Here is a 24,669-nt window from a genome sequence, read left to right on the forward strand (position 1 = left end):
GCATATTAGTCTTTAAAATGAGGACTTTTATGATTTTTCATATTCATGTCCTATAGACTTTAATGGAGTTCGAATGTTCGCTAGAAATTATTCCCTGTTAGAGATGTTCTGGTGCAAGCCGAACAGGGGAGTGTTTGGCCCATCCCTAGTCATTATCCTTGTGGCTTTGAATAAAGGAAACTTAGATAATATTTCTATTGCATCTAGTATAAGGAATAAGTGTTTTTATGCAACAATCTTGAATTTAAAAAATCTGTAGCCAAGGGATAGCTCTATACAAAAAAGCTAAACTTTGTAAAAAATAGACAAAGTTAGACAGGTCTTAAAATATGCTCAACAGACAATGGCATGTCCTGCATGTTTTTAAGAGAGCATCACTTTTATGACAGGGGAAGAGTAATCCTTTGCCCAAGTATGCCCAAGCAAAATGTTCCCCTCCCTCCAAGCAAAAACCCAGGCTTCCCCTTTTTGCCATGTCAGAGCCAAAGAGGAGCTAGGCTCTGCAATGTTCTGTTGCTGGGGTATGTACAGAGCAGGCCCTTCTACTAATATGAAGGTCCTCCTGCATAAGAATGGAGAATACATTGCAAAGATCTGTAGGGAGTCCCACACAGCTGGGACATGAAAAAAGCAAACCTTAATGATGCCTAATATATATAAACCACATATAGAAAATATCAAATGTTTTTAAAACTGTTCCTCTTGTGAAAATAGATTTACACAACTTTTTATTCATATAATCTTTATTAAACATTAGAATGGTATCAATTAGCCAGTTTTACATGTTCCAGCATCCAATTTGGCATACAGAATAAAAAAATATTTTTATTTATTTAGATCAGTAAGTTTAAGCGCCGGTTCACATTACCGCGACGCTACTTGCAGGGGCGACCTCCGAGATCGCGGTGCGAGCAGCGCGCCGCGACCTCAGAGCGGCCGCCACGGACTTCATAACATTGAAGTCTATGGCGGTCGCCTCCTGGTCGCCCCAAAGAAGCTCCGGACCCTTTTTCTAGGTCGGAGCGACTTGTGTCGCTCCTATTAGAACGGGTCCGCAGCTTCCCTATGGGAGGCGACCTGCGGCGACCTGTGAGGCGACCAGGTCGCCTCACAGGTCGCCCCAGTGTGAACCGGCACTAAAAGTTCTGTGAGTTGGATTAAATTTCTTTGATTTGGAGAGTGACTTCTTTAATCCAAATCACAGATTTGGTGGACAACATTTGTCTTGGACTGTCTTAGACTGTAAAGAAAAAAAGAATACAAAGGGATACAACAGTAAATATTGCATAACGTTCCTTCATGCCCCTTTTTTGTTTCTTAACTCAATATCAAGTTTGGCACTAGTAGAAAAATAAAACGAAAATGCAGCTTTTAAAATCTTCACACACGTAGTCGTAGAATAGAAAACAACTGTTTCTAAATATAACTGATGCCTCTTTAAAGCCTTGGGGTTTGTACTAGTGGGTTCTGCTCCTGGTTTATAGGTTCCTCATACTGTAGCACTCTAAATCTATGGCAGGAAACAGTTTCTGTCTTCAATATAGAAGCTCTTACTGATCTTTGAGCTCAATTTTCAGTGTCACCAGCCAAAGCAAATTCATAATTATAATCATAGAAAAAATTTGTTTATGCATAATCCACTTCCAACTCTACTAACCTGACTTTATATACAATAGTAAAACCTACAGTATTTAGGACCCATTCACATACTATGAACCCTAAAGTTGCGCATGTGCACAGGTTTATCATTGTTTTTAATTGCATTAGTTCTCATTTGTGCAGTATGTAAATCCATGTCGATTTGATTTGTCTGCACAGGAAAATGAAAACACATGATTGTGAAGGCAGTCTTATGCCTGGTACACACGATGAGATTATCGGAGGAATGATTGTCCGTTTTTTTTGCATACTAATCTCATATCAAAAATAAGGAGTTTACTAAAGTTATTAAACTTCTCGTACAACAGAATAAAAATTCAGAAGGGATGTAATGTGTTGTAGTGTATTTGTATTATATTTTTGAAAGACAACTCTACTGATTAAATGAAAATCGCACAATCTGGCATCAGTTAATTCCGCTTAAATTGTCATGATTTGCTCTCGAAAGCTGTGCACTAACAATCAGATTATTGAACGATCGCTTCAAAAGCGTAATTTTTGTATGACTTTCTGACCGTGTACAGGTCATTAGGGCCCATGTCGACAGGCTTTTGGCTTGTGTCAATGGTATTAGTTTGACAAACGTTTGAGATCATTCTGCATTTATTGAGAGGTGCATTTGACTTGCTGACTCCTTCTCACTTGCAGTTGACCTGCTTCAAGTGGGTTATACATTTTCATAGACTTGGATGTGAATACAAAACCCGACTGAGGCAGACAAAACCCTATTGGCACAGGCCCTCAAGAAAAATGGACATGGAACTAGTTTTCCACTCTAACCTGCCTTTTCATGGGATTATTAATGCGGTGTGTTAAACCCTTTTTGATATAAATCAATGATTAATTAAGTATAAACCCATCACTGTCTGCATTCAATCTGCATTATGAATGGCTGTAAATGTAGTTGCAGAAATGTGAAAACTGCCTCTTTCATTACCAAATATTGTATGTGGTTCACACATTTTGATAATGGGTCAACATTTAAATTTGCTGCTTATTAGCTTTGAATAGTAATTATGGCAGGTGTAAAAAATTAGATTTAGCAATACTGGCTTTCCAGTGTTGGAATAATTTTGGCTTAACTATGTAGTAGTTTTCACGGTTTATGGTGTGCCAGGGAAGTAAATGTCTTCTGATTTACTACTCATCTGTAGTATCCCATAGATAGATGGTAATATACAGTATTTAGCGAAACACAGTACTGTCCAATACTGATTGGCCTATCTATCATGTACAGTGTGAAATATTATTATTATTATACAGGATTTACATAGCGCCAATAGTTTGCGCAGCAATTTACAACGTTGGGAAAAACAGTACAATAACAATACAATTAAACACAGGTTGAATCGGAGGGCCCTGCTCATTAGAGCTTACAATCTAAAAGGGAGGGTCAAGTGATACAAAAGGTAATAGCTGTGGGGGGATGATCTTAAGAAGAAAATCAAAGAATATTTTTTAGGTGGAGGCAGAATAGGCTTCTCTGAAGAGAAATATTTTCAGGGAACACCTATAAGTAGACAGAGTAGGAGATAGGCAGACAGATTGGGGTAGGGAATTCCAAAGGATGGGAGAAGTCTTGGAGGTGAGCATGGGAGGAGATGACAAGGGAACTAGAAAGCAGGAGGTCTTGGGAGGAACAAAGAACAATTTGGTTGGTATTTTGAGACTAGGTTAGTGATGTAGCTGGGGACCAAGTTGTGGATTAAATACAGTATATACCTGCCAAAAAAAACAAAATAATGTCTAAGGCAGACTGTTCCTACCATGAGATAGTGCGACTATTGTCTGTCCTTAATTTCACCATGTTTATTGACTCTGTAGGCAGCATAAGGAAACAGATCCATGTTTTTCCTTAGTTTTAAAAATGGCAGGACAACTAGGATCACAGGAAGGTAGGAAGTAGTGCTAGAGCTCAGGGATTAGTTCCAGTTGCAGGGGAAGGGACAGGTTTTCAGTGCTACTTGAACTACCATAATGGGTAATAACAACTAAAAAGATAATTTGTGTATTTCATATAATGTGCCTTGGTTTAAAGTTCAAACATACAGGGCCCAACAAATTTGCATTATTGCACACATACTGTATATGGACAGGTTAGGAACATCTATTCACATCTACTGCTTCTTCCATTCAATATACAGACATTGCCCATTAATCAATCTTGGGAGTTGTTTTCCTCCCATGCATGAAAAGATTTCCATAATTTAGGTTTACAATCCTAATCTATATCAGTAATCTGTCAATGAAAGCCAATAGGCAAAGGTTAATATAACCTTTCAAAACAAATCTTCTAAAGAAGATATAAAAGAAATTCTACACATTACCCCTTTTCATTCAGATACAGCAATATTTCACAGGGAAAGCTATTTCCCCTGAATGTGATAATCTTATAATTTACTTGGCTAAGCTTTTGTTTGTAAAAGAGCTATGTCACATCTTAGATTTTTATGTTATAAACATACTGAATGATCTACACCAGTATGGAATGTTCACATCTTCGTATAAGAGATGGTGTGGCATTCTCTCATAAAGAGTCTGAAGAGATGACTTTGCCGTTGTTTTGTGACAAGTTTTGTGTGGTTGATGGAGGTTTATATATAAAATGAGCAACGAAAAGGAAAATAATTGTGATGACTTTGCTTGCTGCACCTGGAAGGAAGGAAAAACATTATTTGATTATTATGGTGATATAGAGATGGTGTTCTAATCAATGATAATTTGATTATACTGCATTAGGCATAAGTAACACGTGTGTCTGTGCATGTGTGTGTATTTGTGATTATGCATTTACACCAGCTTTCCTGAATCAGGGTTCCTTAAAAGGGTTGAAAAGGGGTTCCGTAAAGTGAACGTGTCAAGACTATGGAGAATAAACTATATGCAGCATTTTACGGGGCAGTAAAAGTGCTTTTAAATAAGCCATCCTTGACCTCTTTCACTGATTTTAATGTGAAATTCATTTTTAAAAATCCCTCAGAATCTAGAGTTGGGTTTTAGTTGGTTTCTAACAGATTAGGAACGCTTGTTGTGCGTATACATTAGAGGGCTAGTAGCCTACCAAGATCTTTTCTCATATAAAAACACATTTCTTCACAATGCTTTGAGAAACCAATATGAATTGGGGCTTGTTGTAAAGTGATTTTAGCACTTGTTCAGAATTATTAATTATTGTATTGTGCATAATCTAGGCACGACAGTAAGCTTTGAAAAATTGCTCTCATACCAGTATATTATATACCAGCATACCAGCATATTATAATTCCAACACCAATATCCTTTGGAAGAGCCAGTGGTGTCGTATCAATAATGCCTCTACTCTTATCTCTCAAAAAAGCAACCACTGACACTAATGATTTTTTGTATATATAGGGATTTCTTCACACTGATCTCCAATGTAAGGCAACACTACACTGACTCCTCTCATCTCTCAGCTAAGTAACCACTGAAAAACTTTTCAGCTGTCTGTAATGGGGGAATTCTTCCAAATGACCACCAATGTATGAGGTAAGCTTAAAGCTTCCCATTGACCATCAATGTGAGATACCATTCTTCCTGCTGACCACCAGTTTAACAGGGTAACGCTAATTACCAGTGTAAGGAGCCCTTGAACTGGCCACCAATATAAAGGCCCCTGTAACCTAAATGAACAATGTAACAGGGAATTATGTTCTCTAGTGGTAACTGTAATGGGCCTTTCTCCCACTAAACCCCAATGCATGAGGATCCTTCTCCCACTGACCATCAACATGAAGACCCCCCTTCCCTTACTGGCCAGCAGTGTAAGGGGCAATTCTTCACTGACCACTAATTTAGGGATTTTATTATTATTATTTTCATGATTTTTAATTAAATACATTTTCATATAGAGCATATGATGTTCCAAAACGGTCCACTGTAGGTGTCAGGTATGCTGAGTATACCACATTTACTGACTGAGCACTCACTCAAGTAAAATGAAGCTGTGAACATGATACATTTTATCAGGGGTTTCCTGAGACATGAAAATTATTTTAAACTTGAAGTAAACTTGAGGTAAAAAGAGTTGAAAAAGACGGCATTACACTGAAGATAAAAGTTTGCAGAAAATAGCACTTTGTAGTTTTGTATCTAATCCTGACTTTTTCATGCAAATTGCACAAACATTTAAATTCACTAAGATGCATTAACTATTTTAAATTATGATTATTTTATTTTAAAAATATTCAAATAACAAACCTGAATATCAGGTGTGGATTTTTTGTTTTCTCTTATGTGATATAAATATTTAACTTTTGAAAGCCTTATTTGTCTCGAATCAGTATTTTATCTGAATTATTATTTCAGCTGGCATAAGTGTTGCTAGACCCGGGTACCTGGAGCATGTAAGACTCTTGGGGCAATATCATTGAAATAGCCTGTTCTAGCACAGTTCCTCTATTTTCAGGTCTTCACTACCTGAGCTGAGTGTCAGAAGATTTTTCTGGAAAGCACTGTAAACTCTTCAGACATAAATATGAGCACATATATGCAGTCACATACATATATACAACCTTTGAAAAGGTGAAGACAAACTTCAGACAGGAAGAGCAGGGAGTGATAATGCTGATCAGCTCATTAGCTGTAGTGTAAGATATATCTGAAGTGGAATGATGTTGAGGTTTCTATCATCATAATAAACCACCTTTACCTGTTTCTAATTGTTTCAGCAAAACAGGTTATATCAGTTACAGTGAAAGAGAAGCAAATGGAAGCTATGATTTGAGTTATAACAAAACAGCTGATTTGCAAAATCTATGTACAAAGAAAATAATGGTTCTGTGGCTCCCGGCTAATAATGAGCTGGCAGTTAAAGTAATTCTAAAGCTTTTTTTTTAATGCTAAACTTGTCATACTTACCTGCTCTGTGCATGGGTTTTTCACAGAGCAGCCCTGATCCTCCTCTTCTGGGGTCCCCTGCCGGCACTCCTGTCTTCTCTTCTTTGGCGGGTGTCCGCCATAGGAAGCCAATTCCTGTGAGAGCACTCATGTGGCATGGATCCTGAGCTGCACTGCCTGCATCCATAGACACAGACAGCCCAGTTTGGCCAAAGAGCAAAGAGAGCCGCAGCTCTCAGGTACCGTTCTGGATCGAGATAAGAATAAGGAGGAGGCGGGGGATCCAAAGAACAGAAGGTTTTTATTGGGGATCGATCGATATCAGTTTTTCGTTGCTGATACCAATATTTTGGCCATCGCATATTGGTATTGGCCGATATGGGCCGATATTTTGTACATTTAAAGTTTTGAAAAATAAAGACAATTTTTGACACAAATCTGGTACTGAACATGTTACTTTTTGTTTCATGTTTAATAGCTGGCTGGCTGGCACCATCTGGTGGCTGGCTGTCTGGCACCCTGTGGTGGTGGTGGGTGGGTGGGTGGCTGGCTGTCTGGCACCATATGGTGGTGGGTGGCTCACTGTCTGGCACCCTGTGGTGGGTGGCTGGCTGGCACCCTGTGGTGAGTGGCTCGATGGCTGGCACAGGGGCTGTGGGAGGCTGGCTGGTACAGGGCCTGTGGGTGGCTGGCTGTTACAGTGTCTGTGGCTGGCTGGTACAGGGCCTGTGGGTGGCTGGTTGGCTGGTACAGGGCCTGTGGGTGGCTGGCTGTCTGGCACCCTGTGGTGGGTGGCTGGCTGTCTGGCACCCTGTGGTGGGTGGCTGGCTGCTTGCACCCTGTGGTGGGTGGGTGGCTGGCACAGGGGCTGTAGGTGGCTGGCTGGTACAGGGCCTGTGGGTGGCTGGCTGGCTGGTACAGGGCCTGTGGGTGGCTGGCTGGCTCGCTGGTACAGTGCCTGTGGCTGGCTGGCTGGTACAGGGCCTGTGGGTGTGGGTGGCTGGCTGGCACCGGGCTGCTGTGGGTGGGTGTATGGCTGTGATACACTCCCACGAGACTAGTCCCGACTCCAGACAAGGTTGTCCAAGATGAGTGAGGTGGCCTAAGAAGGCAGAATGATGTCACAAAAATATCAGCCAGTTTCGGGGGCCGATACCGATATATCGGGGAAAGTGCATATCAGCCCTTGATATATCGGCCTTGTCGATAATCGGTCGATCCCTCGTTTATATTACCTTAATGCAGAGAATACACTAAGGTATGCATTAGGGTAAAAAAAAAAAAAAATTTGCCTTAAGAACCACTTTAAGAAAACATGTTCACAATACTACTAGTGAGTGTTGTAGGGTTATGAAAAAAATGCATTAAAAAAAAAAAATGTCCATAGAACAAAATTGATAGAAGATCTTTTTGTTCATTGCCTGTGTTGTTGATAAATGTTTGAAATGTCTCCTTACAATATGTTTGTACTGAGATATTCAACATGCTGCACTGAACCGCATGCCGCTTTAACCGCATTATGACTTTGATGTTGTGGATTTCTAAATGTGTTTTCTGTAGAACTATCTCTCTGTTAGTTTATGTCTCTATTGTAAATGCATAAAATATGGAAAAGAAGTGTGCTTTCAAAATAACATTAGGCACTTAAGAAGGATTTCTAGTCACTGCTCTTCCTATCTTGATAAAGAAAATCATTGTGTTTTTTATGTTTATGTTTTGTATAGTTAGGTTTTAATCCCCTCCTCCAAAGTTTTTTACTGACCTGTTTTTGCTGCTGCAAACTCCATGGGCAATCCCATGCTTCTTATGTGTATGTGTGGAGAAAATCTCATTAATTCCTAGGGGGTGGTTGGTTATTATTGGAATGCATAATTCACACCTGTCCATCAGAAGGAATTGCATTTTCTCCATGAAAGCAAAGATGGAGTGAGAGACTGACCTGAAAGTTTGCAGTGTGACTATATGGCTTCCTGTGGACCGTACAGCATGGATCTTGAAAATATAAGAGGACAGGTGGGTATGAAACCCTGGGGGCTGGGGGTACTAGGGGTTAGTTTAAAGGATAACTATAAAAAAGAGTAATTTTTTAAAGGGGCTTCCAAAAGCAGACTTGTCCTTGACCACTATCCATAAGGCTCTGCTGCCTTGTCCCCATCTAACACACTCCCACTACACAATAAGGAGTGATCAACACCTTTAAGCCTCCTAAAGCAGACTTGAAATGCTGTCTACAATCTAATACAAATCACAGTCCCCAACACTGAGACATATTTCTCATGATAACCCCTGTTCTTGTTATAGGATATTAGGGAAATACTACACCAATTCTTTTTCTCTTACTATCTGTATCAGCAGAGGGCATCTGGATGCCTAGTAAGCTAGGCAGGGGTAATGCCGCAAGTATGGAAGATCGTGTAGTTTATATGTGTTTAAATGCATGTATTATTATTTTTTAATCAGTGGTGTTGCATTTCATTTTACTTTTATGTCATATTTATGAAATCAACAATATAGTCAAAAGAGAGCTTTGGTAAATACAGTGAAAGGTGTTCCCAAAAAGCAGCTTATTTCTTTATATTCTAATTATCTAATGCTATATAAAATGTGGTGGTGTTCTAAGCCATTTTGTGGTGTCTTCTGAAAGGCCTGGTTCTTTAGCACAAGACCACTGTCAAGAAAGGGCCAGAACACCAATAGCTCTAATAGACTGCTACAGCACAGTGTAAAAAAACCAAAGAGAAGGAAATCAGTAAAGAGAAAAGAGTGAGAAGAGATCATGTATATAATGCTACAAACCCAGCAACATTTCATTATAGGTGTGACCAGGATTTACTTCTGGTCTTTTTGGAAGAAAGGTAAGAAGTTTGTGCCATGCTGCTCCTGTGCTTTCCTTAATGGCAGGTATGGCCTGATCATAGCCTGCTAGGACTGTAGCATGGAATTTCAGTAGCAGACATGAAATAGAACATAACAGCTCATGCAAAGTAATGTCTATACATGCTAATATTGTTATATTTGCATTTGAAATAAATATTGCTTATATAAAAAAAAAAAAAAAATACTTACTGATGCCAACGAGTTTATATGATATATTTGAATTATTATAGGTCCAGCAGGCTCCTTGTACTTCACATTCATTCAAGTTCCAGAGAATGCAGCTACTGTCTATAACAACTCCAAATAATATTGGTCCAGGTATAGAACCTCAAAACAGAAAAAAAAAAAAAAAAAAAAAATTATTATACAAATCAAACTGAACATCCCATGCACAATTATTTAACCACTTCCATACCAGGCCTATTTCGGACACTTTGTGTTTACAAGTTAAAACCAGTATTTTTTCCTAGAAAACTACTTAGAACCCCCAAACATTATATATATTTTTTTAGCAAAGACACTTGAGAATAAAATGGCGGTCATTGCAATATTTTTTGTCACGCGGTATTTGCGCAGCGGTCTTTAAAACGCCATTTTTTTGGGAAAAATTACATTTCACTGCATTTAAAAAATACTAAACAGTAAAGTTAGCCCATTTTTTTTGTATATTGTGAAAGATGATGTCATGCCGAGTAAATAGATACCCAACATGTTACGGTTTAAAATTGCGCCCCCCTGTGGGATGGCGACAAACTACGGTCAATAGAGATCTCAATAGGCGACACTTTAAATTTATTTAACGGTTACCAGTTTAGAGTTAGAGTGTAGCTCTTTTTTTTTAATTATTGCTCACGCTCTGGCGATCGCGGCGATACCTCACATGTGTGGTTTGAACAGCGATTTCATTCGCGGCTCGACTTCCTATACGTTTTTTTTTGTGCGTGAGCTAACGGTGATCGGGGCGGCTAAATTTTTTATTTTTTTTTCCCATTTATTTTATTTATTTTTTTAACTTTATTACAGTTTTTTAAAAAAAAATAAAAAATCTGATTACTTTTATTGCTGTCACAAGCAATGTAAACATCCCTTGTGACAGAAATATGCAGTGACAGGTACACTTTATGGAGGGATCGAGGGTCTAAAAGACCCTCGACCCCTCCACTACACTTCCCTGTATGCAAAACGCCGAAAACGGCGTTTTTGCATACAGCCGTTTTTCAAATTTGGCACCGTTTTGCAGCACACTAACCCGGAAGTGACGTCATGGACGCCGCCTCCGGGTTACGTCATCGGAGACCCGATCGATGCCGTTTCCGGCATTCATCGGGACTCCATCCAGCCGGCGGACGCGCCGGCTAGGTGCTCGGGGCTCCCGGTGGGACGGGAGCCCCGGTAAAAGCCGCGGAAGGCGGCGGGAGGGGGGGGACGTCCCCTCCTGCCCCCCAGGGTAACGATCGAGCGGCTCCCGAGCCGCATCGATCGGTACCGACGGAAAGCCGACCGTCGGCTTCAAACAACGGTACCGGGATGATTCCTCTTTGTCATGTGAGAGGTCAGTTCCTGAACCCTGAAATGCAGTAAGCTATATTTTGCTGATTTCGATTCAGGCCAAATAATACCCCTTAATATGAGAAGGTAAAGTGATTCACTTTCACTTCAATGCAGTTCATCTGGGGTGAGAGAAGGGGGTTTCATGGAAGCTATCTAAGTGTCCCATTGTTTGTCTCATATCAACCTTGACCCATTTGTCAGCGGACGATGATGCATGCAACAATGACAATGAAAACTAGTTAATTTTTTATTTAGTTTTTGAAATCAACATTTTTATGAGATTAAAGCTCATTTCAAAACTCATTATTGAGGCACCTGGTACATATTTTGCTACTAAGCATTCTGAAAGGATATTAAGCATTCTAAGGATATTGAGAATTGTAGATAGAGTATAGCAATATCTCTATGTTGAGCTCTGGAGGAGTGTACCTGCCATTTTGAATACTAAAGTTTAATGAATGTCAACTATTACATTATGGGGTTTTCTTTAAAAATAAGAATAATAAAGTCAAAAGTTCTATTATTGTTAATAAGGTGACATTTACCCAATAATCGAATTAATGACCATTGTACCCCAAGAGCGAATGATCTTTGCTTGTCTGGCACACACCTGAAACAAGAAAGATGACAAACAGTTTATATTTAGTACATTTAATGTAGTAAGTATGTACTAAGTGCATTTAATGCATAAAGTCCAAAATGTCCCACTTCATAAACCACAAAATATTGTAAACTTCTTACAGTCATTCTAATTAAAAACTCCTAGAGTATTTCTTTCTGATGTATTACCTTAGGTGCTGCACTGCAAGAACCCTGTAGTACTTGCGTCTTCAAGTTTACCCTTGGTTCGTGTGCAGCACCTTGAGTTGTAGGCCTAGGCTGTACAAAAGGCAATTATTTTGTGTTTCCAATTTGAGATTTTTTTTCTTGAGAGCACAATTTGCGCCTTTTGGAATTGGGTATGGTGCAGGGTCTATAAAATGTTTAATAATCTATGATAATTATCTAAGGCAGGTCTGGTATGTTCAATCTATTATTTGGGGGGGGGGGGGGTCATCCTCCCTTTTACGTGAACTGGAAAATGATGCAGTTCAGTAAAGTGCAGCTTGACCCTGTACTGAGGGAAAGCCATATTCTATTCTAGGAACCTGTGATAACAATTACCTAAATACAACATCTCCACACTGATTGCATCTGGAGTTTTTTTGTCATCTTCTCTAGAGTCCCCTGCAACCTTAAAACTGTTGAAAAGTAAATTAGGAAGAAACAACTTTTTTTGGCATCATGTGCTACATGACACTTTTAGCTGTAGACTGAAGGTATTATAGAATTTATAGATACTAATTTTGTTAATAAAAAAAGTTTAATTATGACACACCAGCATCCAAGGCCAACAGAAAACCTGCATGTAGACTCAACTTTTGGGCGTCTCTAGCTTGTGCTTCTTTTTCTGCATGCAAAATAAATTTTACAATTTCATTCTTACCACCAGGCAAGTGAATATTGGAACTATTATTCACTCCTATCTATTAGGGACAGGGGCTTTTTTCTGGATATGGGTTAACTTTCTGTTAGAGAAGGCAAAAGCAATGTGATGTTATAATTGTGCTGTTGCTCCTTTCCTGTACAGTCACGGACCGCGGCAGATCCTAGACCAGGCTTTAATATTCAACTGCAGTGTAATTAGCAGAGAAGTCTAGGGAAATGCAGAACTAGGCTGTGCTGCTGAGCAAAACTGGTGACACAGGTTTATGAATCCTTTGGCAGAAAGTACACTTCACATATATGCATTTCTGTAGTGTATTTAGTGGCTTGCCCGTGGTTTTTGCCAAAAGACAAACCCTTGCTAAAATTATGTAAAATTGCCACCCTTAACAACACATTTCAGGATATAACAGTTTACTTTTTTTAGACAAACCAATATGTGATTAGTTGACAGGTGTTTCTGCACACTCCTAGCCTTAAGCCCCGGTTCACACTACTGCGTGTGCGGGGTTCGCATGTCATGTCGGAGCGCACTGCTCCGACATGACATGCGATCAGCTGTGCGGTGCGAGTTTAGCCATACAGTTTGTATGGCTAAATTCGCATCGCACCCGTAGCAAACACGCACAGGAGGCATTTTTGCTGCCGCATCAGGATCGGATCGCACAGCGGTTCACACTTGTGCGATCCGATCCTGTGCGAACTGCACGATCGCACTGCGATATGCGATCAAACTGGGGGTGTCGTTAAGATTACATTGACACCCCCAGCGGATCGCATATGGCAGTGTGAACTGCCGGGGGTGCGTGTGCGATGCGGGAACAGGCTGCGAATTCGCAGCCTTCCCGCATCGCAATAGTGTGAACCGGGCCTAAAGAGTAACTCCACTTGTGTTGAGAAAAAAACATTCCCCTCTGGGTGATCTATGCACATTGCAAGGATATTAACCTCCCTGGCGGTATGATTATGTCAGGAATTATATACCAAAAGCGGTACAATTTTTTTCATGGAAATTTGGCGTTATGTATTATAGGCCTACAATTCTTAGTAATTACTGACTTAAACTTGACCAAAACAAGAGTCTAGTAGACATCCCAGATGTGATAAATTTGAAACACAAATTCAAAAATTCAAAACGTTGCACAAAATTCAAAACGTTGCACAAAACACAAACACATAACACATTTTATATATATACATAACACATTTTATATTATATATATACATATATATATATATATATATATATATATACACACATATATATATATACATATATGTGTATATATATATATATATATATATATATATACACACACATATATATATACCTATATCCTATATACACACGTATATATATATACCTAGGCTTGACGCTGCCTTTTCACAGGTATCCAGATCAACGGATTTGGCATTTGAAGACATGGGGGTCTAGAAAGATCCCATGGACAAGAGAATGGACCTTCTCCTTAAAAAAATCCTGGCAGGCCATTATGGAAAATCTCAAGCCAGCGATGGCAACTAGTTGTGTGGCCAGGAATCTGAAATATTGGGTCAACCAGCTTAAAGTACATATTGTAACAAATTCACCCAAACCCAAAAAAGAAATATTGGATTCCTTCTCTACCCTTTCATCAGCTGTAGCTTACATTGCGGATGCTTCAGCTGAGTCCATTAGGTTGACAGCTAGGTCAGCGGCACTATCTAATTCAGCCAGAGGAGCACTTTGTTTGAAGACTTGGCCGGGGGACTCCGCATCCAAGAGTAAGCTTTGTGAAATTCAGTTTACAAGAGACCTGTTATTTGGTCCAGAACTAGATTCCATACTGTATGCAACAGTGGACAGGAAAAGGTCATTTCTGGTCAAAAAGAAGAAGCAGCCTCCCAGGCATCTTTTTCCCCCTCAAATATCGTAAGATCAGGAGGGCAGGCCTCGATCAAAGAGATGGAACTGGTCCTCGCAAAAGCAGAAGAGCAAAGGACTCCTTTTCCATCCTCCTACGCAGGCCCATAAGACCCAAATGACTGAGGACTTCCTGTGGGAGGAAGTCTTCTAATTTTGACAATGCTTTCCCAGGGGTACAAAAAAGAATTCTCAAATCTTCCCCCAAAAAGGTTTCTAATCACAAATCTTTCAAAAGATTCTACAAAGACTCTGGCCGTAAGGACTCTTATAAAGGATCTGATTCAACAGAACGTGGTCGTTTAAGTAGTTCCAGAAGAATGTCAGCAGGGTTTCTACTCACGTGTCTTTTTGGTAAAGAAACCTTCCGGAAGCTTTCGTCTAATTCTCAATTTAAAGCCTCTGAACAAATCAGTGCATTACAGAAAATTCCGGATGGATTCGATTTTTACAGTCTGGAATCTGTTAACCAAAAAATGCTTCATGGCATCAATAGATCTCAGAGATGCTTGCCTTCACTTACCCATTAGGATTCAGTCTCAGAAATATTTGAGACTAGCGGTGAACATGGGGAATCAAATTCTTCATTTGCAATTTCGAGCACTTCCTTTTTAAATTTCTTCCGGGCCCATAGATTTTCATGAAGGTGATGGCAGAGGCTCTGGCTCCACTTTGTCTAAGTTGAATTGCAGAGATCCCATACTTAGATGACCTCCTTCTATTTGCCCCTTTGAAGGAGAAACTGCTGAAGGATCTGGCTGAAGCTCGCAGCCATTTGGAGTCTTTGGGCTGGATCTTAAACATCCAGAAGTCAAACTTGGAGCCAGTTCAAGTGGTACAGTTTTTTGGGCTACAGAATTTGTTCAGTGGCGCAAAGGATCTTCTTACCAGAAGAAAATATGAACAAGGTCAAAGCGGTAGTTACTATGTTACAGACCAATCAACCCGTATCAATCAGGAATGTTATGCAGGCCCTGGGAACACGGACTTCGACCATTCCAGCCTTTCATGGGGCGAGACTCCACATCTGGCCTTTTCAAGCTTTTCTCTTTCAAGCATTTATTCACAATGCAGAATCTTTAGACAAGGTAGTAAAGATTCCGACCAAAGTGAAAAGAATGCTCTGGTGGTGGAAGAAATAGTCAGTCCTATCCAGGGGCCATCTGTGGTCATATCAAGTCAAAAGGGTTATTATGATGGATGCCAGTGCCTGGGGGTGGGGTGCCCATTGGGTTAAAGAATGTGGCTCAGGGAACTTGGTCCCAGAAAGAGGTAGCAACTGGAGAGAAGGGTTGTAGCAATGGCTCTGAATTCCTTCTCACGAGCCATCCAGGGTTACCATGTCCAGGTTTTATCGGACAATGCTACAACTGTGGCATATTTAAACAAGCAGGGGGGGAACAAGAAGAATGGGCAGAAATGCATCTACTGAGCAACTTACTCTCTTAAAAACCCCTATAGGTGAGATTTAAAGGAACACTACTGATCTCTACGGAGAGAGAATTCTTATTATCATATATCATATACTTGGATTTCCGTAGTTCCTACTTAATCCACATACAATGTGTATCACAACCTTTGTAAAATGTTATTCGCAATAGCCTCACCACATATGTTTACTTTTACTTGTATGACCACATGCTCTTTGAAATGTGTTGCTGGACTCTTGAGTAAGAATTTCTGTTTATGATATCATTTGTACATGACTTATGCTGTGTATTCTTTGTTTCTTTTTATTCAATAAAATTATTTTGGGGGGGAAAAAAAAGAAATGCATTTACTGTCCTTATCAGCAGTCCACCTGAAAGGCGCGCTGAACGAGGTAGCAGATTTCCTGTCCAGACAAATAATACAGGAAGCAAATATACAGGCCCTAAATCCGGAGGTATTTGCCCTGATTACAGAGAAATGGGGGAATCCGAGGTGGATCTTTTTGCTTCCAGAGAGAAAATGAAACTTCCTCTGTTCTTCTCTCTTCGCCAACACAACGGATCCCGAGGGGCAGAAGCCCTGGCGCACTCCTGGGTGTTTCAACAAGGTTACGCCTTCCCACCATTTCAGATGAGGGTGTTAAGGAAGGTGGAAGCGTAGAAAGTTTTGGTGATTCTAATAGCCTCTTTTTGACCAAAAAAGGCCTGGTTCTACACGATTTGCCACTTATCAGTCAAACCATTTTGCTATCTTCCTCTGAGAAAGGATCTTCTGTCTCAGGGCATGTAGCCAGGCTAACGCTGACTGGTTGGTATCTGAGGAGCAGTTGCTGAGAAAGAAGGGTTTTCAGAATCCTTGATAGCCACCCTACTTTCCAGTAGGAAAAAGGTAACTAGGGCTATTTATGCTAAAGCCTGGAAGGTTTTCAATTCCTGGTGTCATTTGAAAGGTCGGCCCTTGGAAGACTTATCTTCAATTCTGGAATTTCTACAGGCTGGTACAGAAAAAGGGCTTGCAGTCAGTACTCTTAAAGTTCAGGTGGCGGCTTTAGGAGTTTCTTGGAAAGATATATTGCCTCAAAGCCTTTGGTTGCAAGATTGTTTTAGGGCTCTGGCCAGGAACAGGTCAGTCTAGGTGAAGAGCTGTCCAAAATGGGATCTTTCAGTAGTTCTTCAGGTATTAATGAAGGAACAATTTAAACCTTTGGATTCAATTTCACTGAAAAATTTAACACTCAAGACAATTTTTCTAGTGGCCATTACTTCTGCAAGAAGGATCAGCAAGCTTCACTCTCTGTCAGTAAGAGAACCGTTTCTATCCATTTTTTCAGATAGGATCATCCTCAAAACAGATCCAAAATGTTTGCTAAAGGGTGGTTTCAGCCAGAAACAGTTCTCAAAATATTGTCCTACCAACTTTTCTGTTCCGATCCCTCCGGGGATAAAGAGAGACTTTTTTTTACAATTTAGATGTAAGGAAAACCCTTTTAGGTTATCTGGAGGTAATAAAAGGGTTAAGGTCATCCAACTCTCTGTTTGTTCTTTTTGCTGGTAACAAAAAAGGTCACCGGGCATCTAAAGGATAGATGGCCAGGTGGCTCAAATCGGCAATCTCGGAAGTATATTCCCACATTGAAATCTCCTTTTTTCGGGGATCAGGGAACATTTTACAAGAGCTCCTGCAACCACCTGGGCAGAGAAAGCTGGTGCCACTCCCGAGCAGATCTGCAAGGCAGTCATGTGGTCATGTTTTCTGACGTTTGCTTGTAATTACAGATTGGACCTTTTGTCAGCCAGCGATCAGTTCTTTGGCAGAAATGTCCTGCAAATTGTTGTCCCTCCCTAATGAGGTAAGTCTCGGTTATCCTCTCAGGTGCTGTCCTGAAAGACGTTTAGGGAAAATTCAAGTTAGACTTATCGGTAACTTGTTTTCAGGGCAGCATCGACCCACCCTAATTATATGTATATTGCTGTGATTAAAAATGATGTGCTTATGTGTTCCAGCCTGGGCCGGAGGTACTCTACTAAGACAGATACGTGTTGGGGAGAAGCCTCCTTTTAAAAGATTGGTGGAAGAAGTGTTTCCATAGTCAGTGGAAGGAGCCACAATCTCTCAGGTGTTGTCCTGAAAGACTCTTGGAAAACAAGGTACCGGTAAGTCTAACTTGAATTTTCATGCTTTCAACACATTAACTTCTGGGACAACATTTCCTTTCTACCTAATATATCTCACAATTTTCAGATGCCATTGTAACAATATAATCAATGTTATTCACTTAACCGGTCAGAGGTCATAAAGGTATGGGTGATCAGTGTGTATTGCACTAGTAATTCCTGGAAGCACGTCTCGTTCTAACAAGCATTATTAAAGTGCTGTACTATGCACATGTGCATTTGTGTGGTTGATAAGAACGCATATCTCATGCTTACCTCAGAATGGCAATTGTTGTTGGTGTTGCAGTCATGAACGTAGTAACAACCACAAAGAAAAAGAACACCATAAATAATATAAGGTTTTTACAAGTGGATTTACACTTTCCAGGTATGGCCTCAAATGCATTCAAATTTAATCCTCGATGAAATGTTTTCTCTGATATGTCTCCCACACAGGAACAATTGGTAAAAATCTGAAAGAGAAACAATTCAAGTAAATAGAAATAAAAAGTAGTGGAAATCCTTTACCCCCAGGTAGATATAAGAAGGCACATTATGGGAAACATATTAAGTCACAGATAGGTACATTAATTTGCCCGTGTCTGAGGAAGGAATATCTACACCGGACTCTCTTTCTACAGTACATTCATCTCCATCCTCCCTCTCCAGCCACTGCTCCCGTCTCACTGACAGACCCATGGTTGAGAAATTTTGTACTTGAGTGGGTGGAGCCTGATGGGGAACTGAGAGGCTAGTTCCCCATCAGGTCCACTTTAATTTTAATTATCAGTGCAGTTGACAGATCCATAGTTGCTAATCAGTTCAGTAGAATCTTTCAAATCCACCCACTCTCCAGGTATGCTGTCAAACAGAATTAAAGCAGACGAGATGGGGAGCTAGTCTCTCAGTTCACCATCAGTCTCTCCCCACTCAGTAACGAGTCTTTTCACAAATATGGGCATTGCCAATATTTGGGCACTGACATCGCCTGTATTTCCTTTTACATTTTTGCAATGTACATTTTAAATGTCACATTCAAGATAGCTTCCCAGCACAGGCAGGGCCCACTCTGAGCAGTGGTGCATCTCTGTACACCAGCTTAGAGTTGGTATTAATTGCTTCTAATCTGAAAACTGGTGGTAACTCTTGAAGGTTGTAGTGGCAGTAGTAAAAACTACCTGAATTAGCTGTATGTGTCAGTAACTGCCTGAATTAGGTGCAGGTAGTTCTTAACTGCTTGCCAACCATATACTGTATAAATACTTTGGCAAAGTGGCTCCTCTGTGCAGGATGACGTACCTGTACTTGATCCTGCGATTCCGGGTCTGGAGCGTGCATGCTCGCGGTTGGTAACCCACTCGGGCTGTAATTTGACACAGTGGAAGCCAATCAGTGGTTCCAGCGGACACCCTGATGGTTCCCAAGAGAGACAGAACAGCAGTCTGCCTATGTAAACAAGACAGATCACCGTTCTGTGAGAAGGGGAGTTAATGACCCTGGGTTTCTACTAAGCAGGAACACAAATCTCTGCCTTCTCACAGTACAAGCGACTCCTACACAGCAAGAACTCCCTAGGAACATAATAAACCCTTTGATCGCCCCCGATGTTAACCCCTTCGTAGCCAGTGTTATTAGCACAGTGACAGTGCATATTTTTAGCACTGGTCACTGTATTAGTGTCACTGGTCCCCACAAAATTGTCACTTAGGGGTTTATTTATTAAAGCTAGAGAGGGCAAAATTCTGCAGGGAATCCAATCAGCTTCCAGGTTTTATTGCGAAAGCAGAATTAAACAAGCTGAGGTTAGAAGCTGAGTTCCATAAATCTATCCCATAGTTTGTGGAAGCTATAACTTTTGCACAAACCAATCAATATATGCTTATTGGGATTTTGTTTTACCAAAAACATGATACATATTGGCCTAAACTTCTGAAGAAATTTTATTTTTTTCCATTTTTTTTATTGGATGTGTTTGATAGCAGAAAGTAAGAAATATTGTTTTTTTGTTTTTTTTTGTTTTTCTTTTCAAAATTGTCTGTCTTTTTGTTTATAGAGCAAAAAATTTCAGAAGTCATTAAATACCACCAAAACAAAGCTCTATTGTAGGGAAAAAAGGACATACATTTTTTTTGTGTACAGCGTCGCATGACCGTGCAACAGTTAAGTTAAAGTAACAGTGTAGTATCACAAAAAAATAGCCTGGTCATGAAGGGGGGTAAACCTTCCGGAGGGCAAGTGGTTAAGGGAACTACCACTAGAAAAGTGCCCTTGAATTTCCCCTACTGAGATTACAGTATATGACTAAATAGGAGCCCACAGATAACATATTTTGTACAGTCCAAAGAATATGACAGTGGAGTTAGGATATTACTAAAGGTTTGTAACAGTGACAAGTTTCTTCGATAGTCAATGTGTTGAAAGAAATTTTCTGCTTTAACTTTGGTTGTTAGGCAAAACGCTGTTATTTTATTTTATTTTTTTCAGACAAACTTTTAGTAAATGAACCATTCAATATTAAAATTTAAAAAATAAAAGGTTAACAAAGCTCATATTTTTGTCTGATATCGCCTGAAATTTCTGGGGTAGAAACCTGGTAGTATTTGGCCCTACTCCCATTCCTGGCATTACAAAACCAAGTGAGAGAATGTCACCCTTTTGTTTTCCAGTGACAAGCAGCTTTGCAAAGGCAAATAGGATGCAGCGCATCAGTGAGATATAGAGATAATAATGCCACTGGAAGTAGTTATGTCATTTTTTTTAGGTCTAAGCATTTAAAAAATGTACCTACATAAGTTGACTTTTAGCACTCTCATCAATTGTGACCAGAGATAGACTGAATTGTAGCAAACCCCATATTCTGGAATTTTTTTGTTTAATGGCTCCTCAATGTTCAGAGGCCCACAATGTTTGCTATATTTAAAAGCTGAATTGATGAGGAAGCCAATAGGTTTATATTCCTGCCCATTTGTGCACCACAAAGTCATGGTACCCTTGTTTTAAAGAGAATAGTGCTATGATCATGAATGTGATTACTTCTGTTCAAATAATAGAAATTACAGTAAAAGGCCACAAACACTCAAGCTTTACATAGTTACATAGTTACATAGTTAGTGAGGTTGAAAAAAGACATCAGTCCATCCAGTTCAACCTATGATGTGTGTGTGTTTGCTGTTAACCATAGATTGTATATCCCTGTATGTTGTGGTCTTTAAGGTGCCCATCTAATAGTTTTTTGAAACTATCAATGCTCCCTGCTGATACGACTGTTTGTGGAAGAGAATTCCACATCCTTACCGCTCTTACAGTGAAGAACCCCCTGCTTTATTTAAGGTTAAACCACCTTTCCTCTAGTTTTAGTGAGTGGCCACGTGTCTTATTGTATTCCCTTTCTCTGAATAGGTTTTTCCATATGCTAGGGTTGCCAGTACAGTATTTGTACATTGATATCATATCCCCCCTCAATTGTCTCTTCTCCAGAGAGAATAAGTTCAGTTTACAATTGTAGCATGCATTTAATTCTCATTTTCAATGATAGTTGGGGACTTAGGTTCATTTATTTCTCAAAAGTATCCATGCTCATGCTGTATGATATCCATAACATACAGTTCATGATGTTCTGAAGGATTTCACTCATTCAGGACTCCAGACATTGTTCCCTTGTCTATATAGTCACTTCCTATTACATCCACACTGGCATCGGCAGGCTTAGAACTGACCCAATGAAACACAGTGGAAGTGTGATTCAAGCTTTAATTGCTTTGTTCGGTGTCAGCTGTCCTGCCTGTCAGCATGATAGAGTGAAAGAGACAAGCCCAGATATAATCTGTGCAGGTTTCAGGCATCATAATGCAAATTACTTTAGCTGCTTCCCATGGAAAGATAAGTAAAACAGTATACTGCAGTCATTTTTAGCTTATTATGAAACATTGTCCTGCTATGGTGGACTTTAATGGCACAAGCATGAGATAGACATTGTATTTGTATAAAAAAATGATCTTTAATTGAACATGTAAAAAATCACAATACACGCCCAAGGTGGGCAACTATTAAAATACATGTCAGACTTAAGTGATATTATAGAAAATATTTACTTAAAGCGGAGTTCCACTGGCTTTTGTGTTTATTAAAAATCAGCAGCTACAAAAAGTGTAGCTGCTAACTTTTAATAAACACACACTCACCTGTCCCACGTTCCAGCGATGCGGCCGGGGGGAGCCTCGGTTCTCTCTGTCTTCTCCTAGTGGCGCCTGCATCTCTAGTGCGGGCACCCAGCTGTGAAAGCTTGCGGCTTCACAGCAGGGTGGGCACTGCGCATGCCGAGGTGGGGCTGCACGTCGTGACTGGCCAGGCAATCTTCTGGGACCTGTGATGTGTCCCAGAAGATTGCAGGGAGGGAGGGGGAGGGGAGATCTTCCGCCCTAGCCACCTAGGTGGCCCGAGGAGAAGTGGGAGCAGGTACCTGTCAAAACTAGGTACCTGCTCCCCCCCCCCCCCCAAAAAGAAAATGACATGCAAAATGTGGCATGTCAGGGGTCGGGACCACTTAAAGCGGAAGTTCCACTATTGAGCGAAAATCCGCTTTAAGTCTGACATGTATTTTACTGGTTGCCCACTTTGGGCATGTATTGTGATTTTTCACATGTTTTATTAAAGATAATTTTTTATACAAATACAATGTCTGTCTCAAGTTAGTGCCATTAAAGTCCACCACAGCAGGACTATGTCTTTCAAATTTTGTTAGTATACCTCTACTTGGATGCGGCACTTGTAAAGGTCTCTCCTTTTTTTACTTAGCTTATTATGAGTTATTCATTAAAGAATATGTTCAACTTGAAAACGTTATTTTCCTTTAATACCTCCATTAGAAAGCTGTACGGGATCATCACAGATACTACGAGTTTAAATGTTCTTGGGTACCCCAATAAAGTCATCTGCAGATATAACTCTCAAAGAAGGCACCCCTGGCATTGCTTTTGGTAGGTATGCTGCCGAGGCTTTCTCACGCTTGGCTAGCTGGGCTAAGCAGTGAGCATAAACATCTGAAGTGATACAGGGATTATCTTCCCTATCTTTTATCAACCCAACTAAAGATACTGCATACCTCCTATGCTTGGCTGGAGCAAATTTAATTTTATAATTTTCCGGACCCTTTATAAAAACAACTTTTTCATTTAAATGATACACTTGAAAAAGATTACCTTATTTTCATCGCTAGATACAGTGGATATACATCCAGCATAACAAGATGAAAAATACTGGACCCCATCAGCACCACAAACTGGGTCATAAAAGGAACGGGCGCAGGAGCAGTTATTATTACACGGGGACAACAATTCATCCTTTTTATCAGTCCTATGAATAGAAATAATAGAAAAAAGTAGGAAAATATTTATAGACATACAGCATTAATTTTTTTTACATATTGATTTTAATTTAACAACTTAAAGCAGAGTTCCAGCCTGTATAAAAAAAATGAAAAGTCATATAAATATGTGCTGCGCAAACTTGTGTAGCTTATATTAATAATACATTAATTTAAACAAATAATGAATTTGTAGTGAAAAATTTGTATCACTCTGTGTAGAAAAAAAATATATATGTGAGTATATCAACAGTTGTGCACTGATTAAATCCAATTTAAACACAATTAATAATTCTCTATATGCAATATACCCATACAATGAATATTTCAACACATACTGTATACATCATGCAAAGTCACTACGTCACTTTGCATGATTTATATGTGTTTAAATATTTATTGTACGGGTTTATTGCATATAGAGAATTATTAATTGTGTTTAAATTGGATTTAATCAGTGCACAACGGTTGATATATACACATATATTTTTTTTTTTTCAAGCAGAGTGATACAAATTTTTTACTACAAATTCATTATTTGTTTATAGGGTTGAGCGGACACCTAGATGTCCGTGTTCGACGGGTTCGGCCGAACTTTAAAAAAAAGTCCGGGTCCGTGTCCCGGACTTTTACCGAACTTTTCCCGGACACCGAACCCCATTGAAGTCAATGGGGACCCGAACTTTAAGGCACTAAAATGGCTCTAAAACACCAATGGAAAGGGCTAGAGTGCTGCAAATGGCAGCAAAACGTAGTTAAGAGCATGGCAAGTGCTCTGCAAACAAATGTGGATAGGGAAATAACTTAAAACAACAAAAAAAAACAGAAAAATAAAACAATGTTCTTCATCTCTGAAGGACGAGGCCCATAAGGAGTAGGAGGGAGGTTGAGGTGGTGGTGGATGTGGCGGTGTCATAGGCGTGCGCACAGGGTGTGCCTGGTGTACCTGGGCACACCCTAATCACCTAGGGCACATAGCATTATCGCTCTGTTTGCCAGTGAGGAGATGGGAAAGATCTCCCTCGCACCTGCTCTGCTCTATTTCTCTTTGCCAGCAGGGAGAGTAATGTATCGGGGCCATGTACATGTAGGCAAACACATGCATGTGTATTTCAACTTTGGGGTGCACACCCTAATGCAATAGGCTGCGCACACCTATGGGCGGTGTAGGTGGAAGCGGCGGTGGAGGAGGACCAGGGCCGGATTAAGAGCATCATGGTCTTGGTGCTGAGGATTTTGAAGGGCCTTAAGGGCCGTGCCTTGGCATGCACCCAGAGGAGGAAGGGTGCAGCCATGCATGCCTAATTCAACATGGGATGCTGTCTCTGAAGCCCATAAACACATCCATGCATCGGCAACTGTCCCTCCTTGTCCGGCCTTCGCGCTGTGTG

At 40.1% G+C, this 24,669-nt stretch overlaps 1 protein-coding gene across 1 annotated transcript in view; it reads right to left on the reverse strand.

The window, feature by feature from the left end:
* Positions 1–4,104: 4,104 nt before the first annotated feature.
* The window catches only part of SLCO4C1 (solute carrier organic anion transporter family member 4C1), a 96,580-nt gene continuing 76,015 nt past the window's right edge, over positions 4,105–24,669 (reverse strand). The window contains exons 9-13 of the mRNA XM_082274053.1: positions 23,115–23,268; positions 18,193–18,389; positions 11,490–11,554; positions 9,583–9,720; positions 4,105–4,311 (exon numbers count right to left, since the gene is read on the reverse strand). Of these exons, the coding sequence (XP_082130179.1) occupies positions 4,187–4,311; positions 9,583–9,720; positions 11,490–11,554; positions 18,193–18,389; positions 23,115–23,268 (679 nt within the window). The 3' untranslated portion in view covers positions 4,105–4,186. The remainder of the gene's footprint in view (positions 4,312–9,582; positions 9,721–11,489; positions 11,555–18,192; positions 18,390–23,114; positions 23,269–24,669) is intronic.

This window comes from Pelophylax lessonae, assembly GCF_965119305.1.
Source record: "Pelophylax lessonae genome assembly, chromosome: 1".
Classification (NCBI taxonomy): Eukaryota; Metazoa; Chordata; class Amphibia; order Anura; family Ranidae; genus Pelophylax; species Pelophylax lessonae.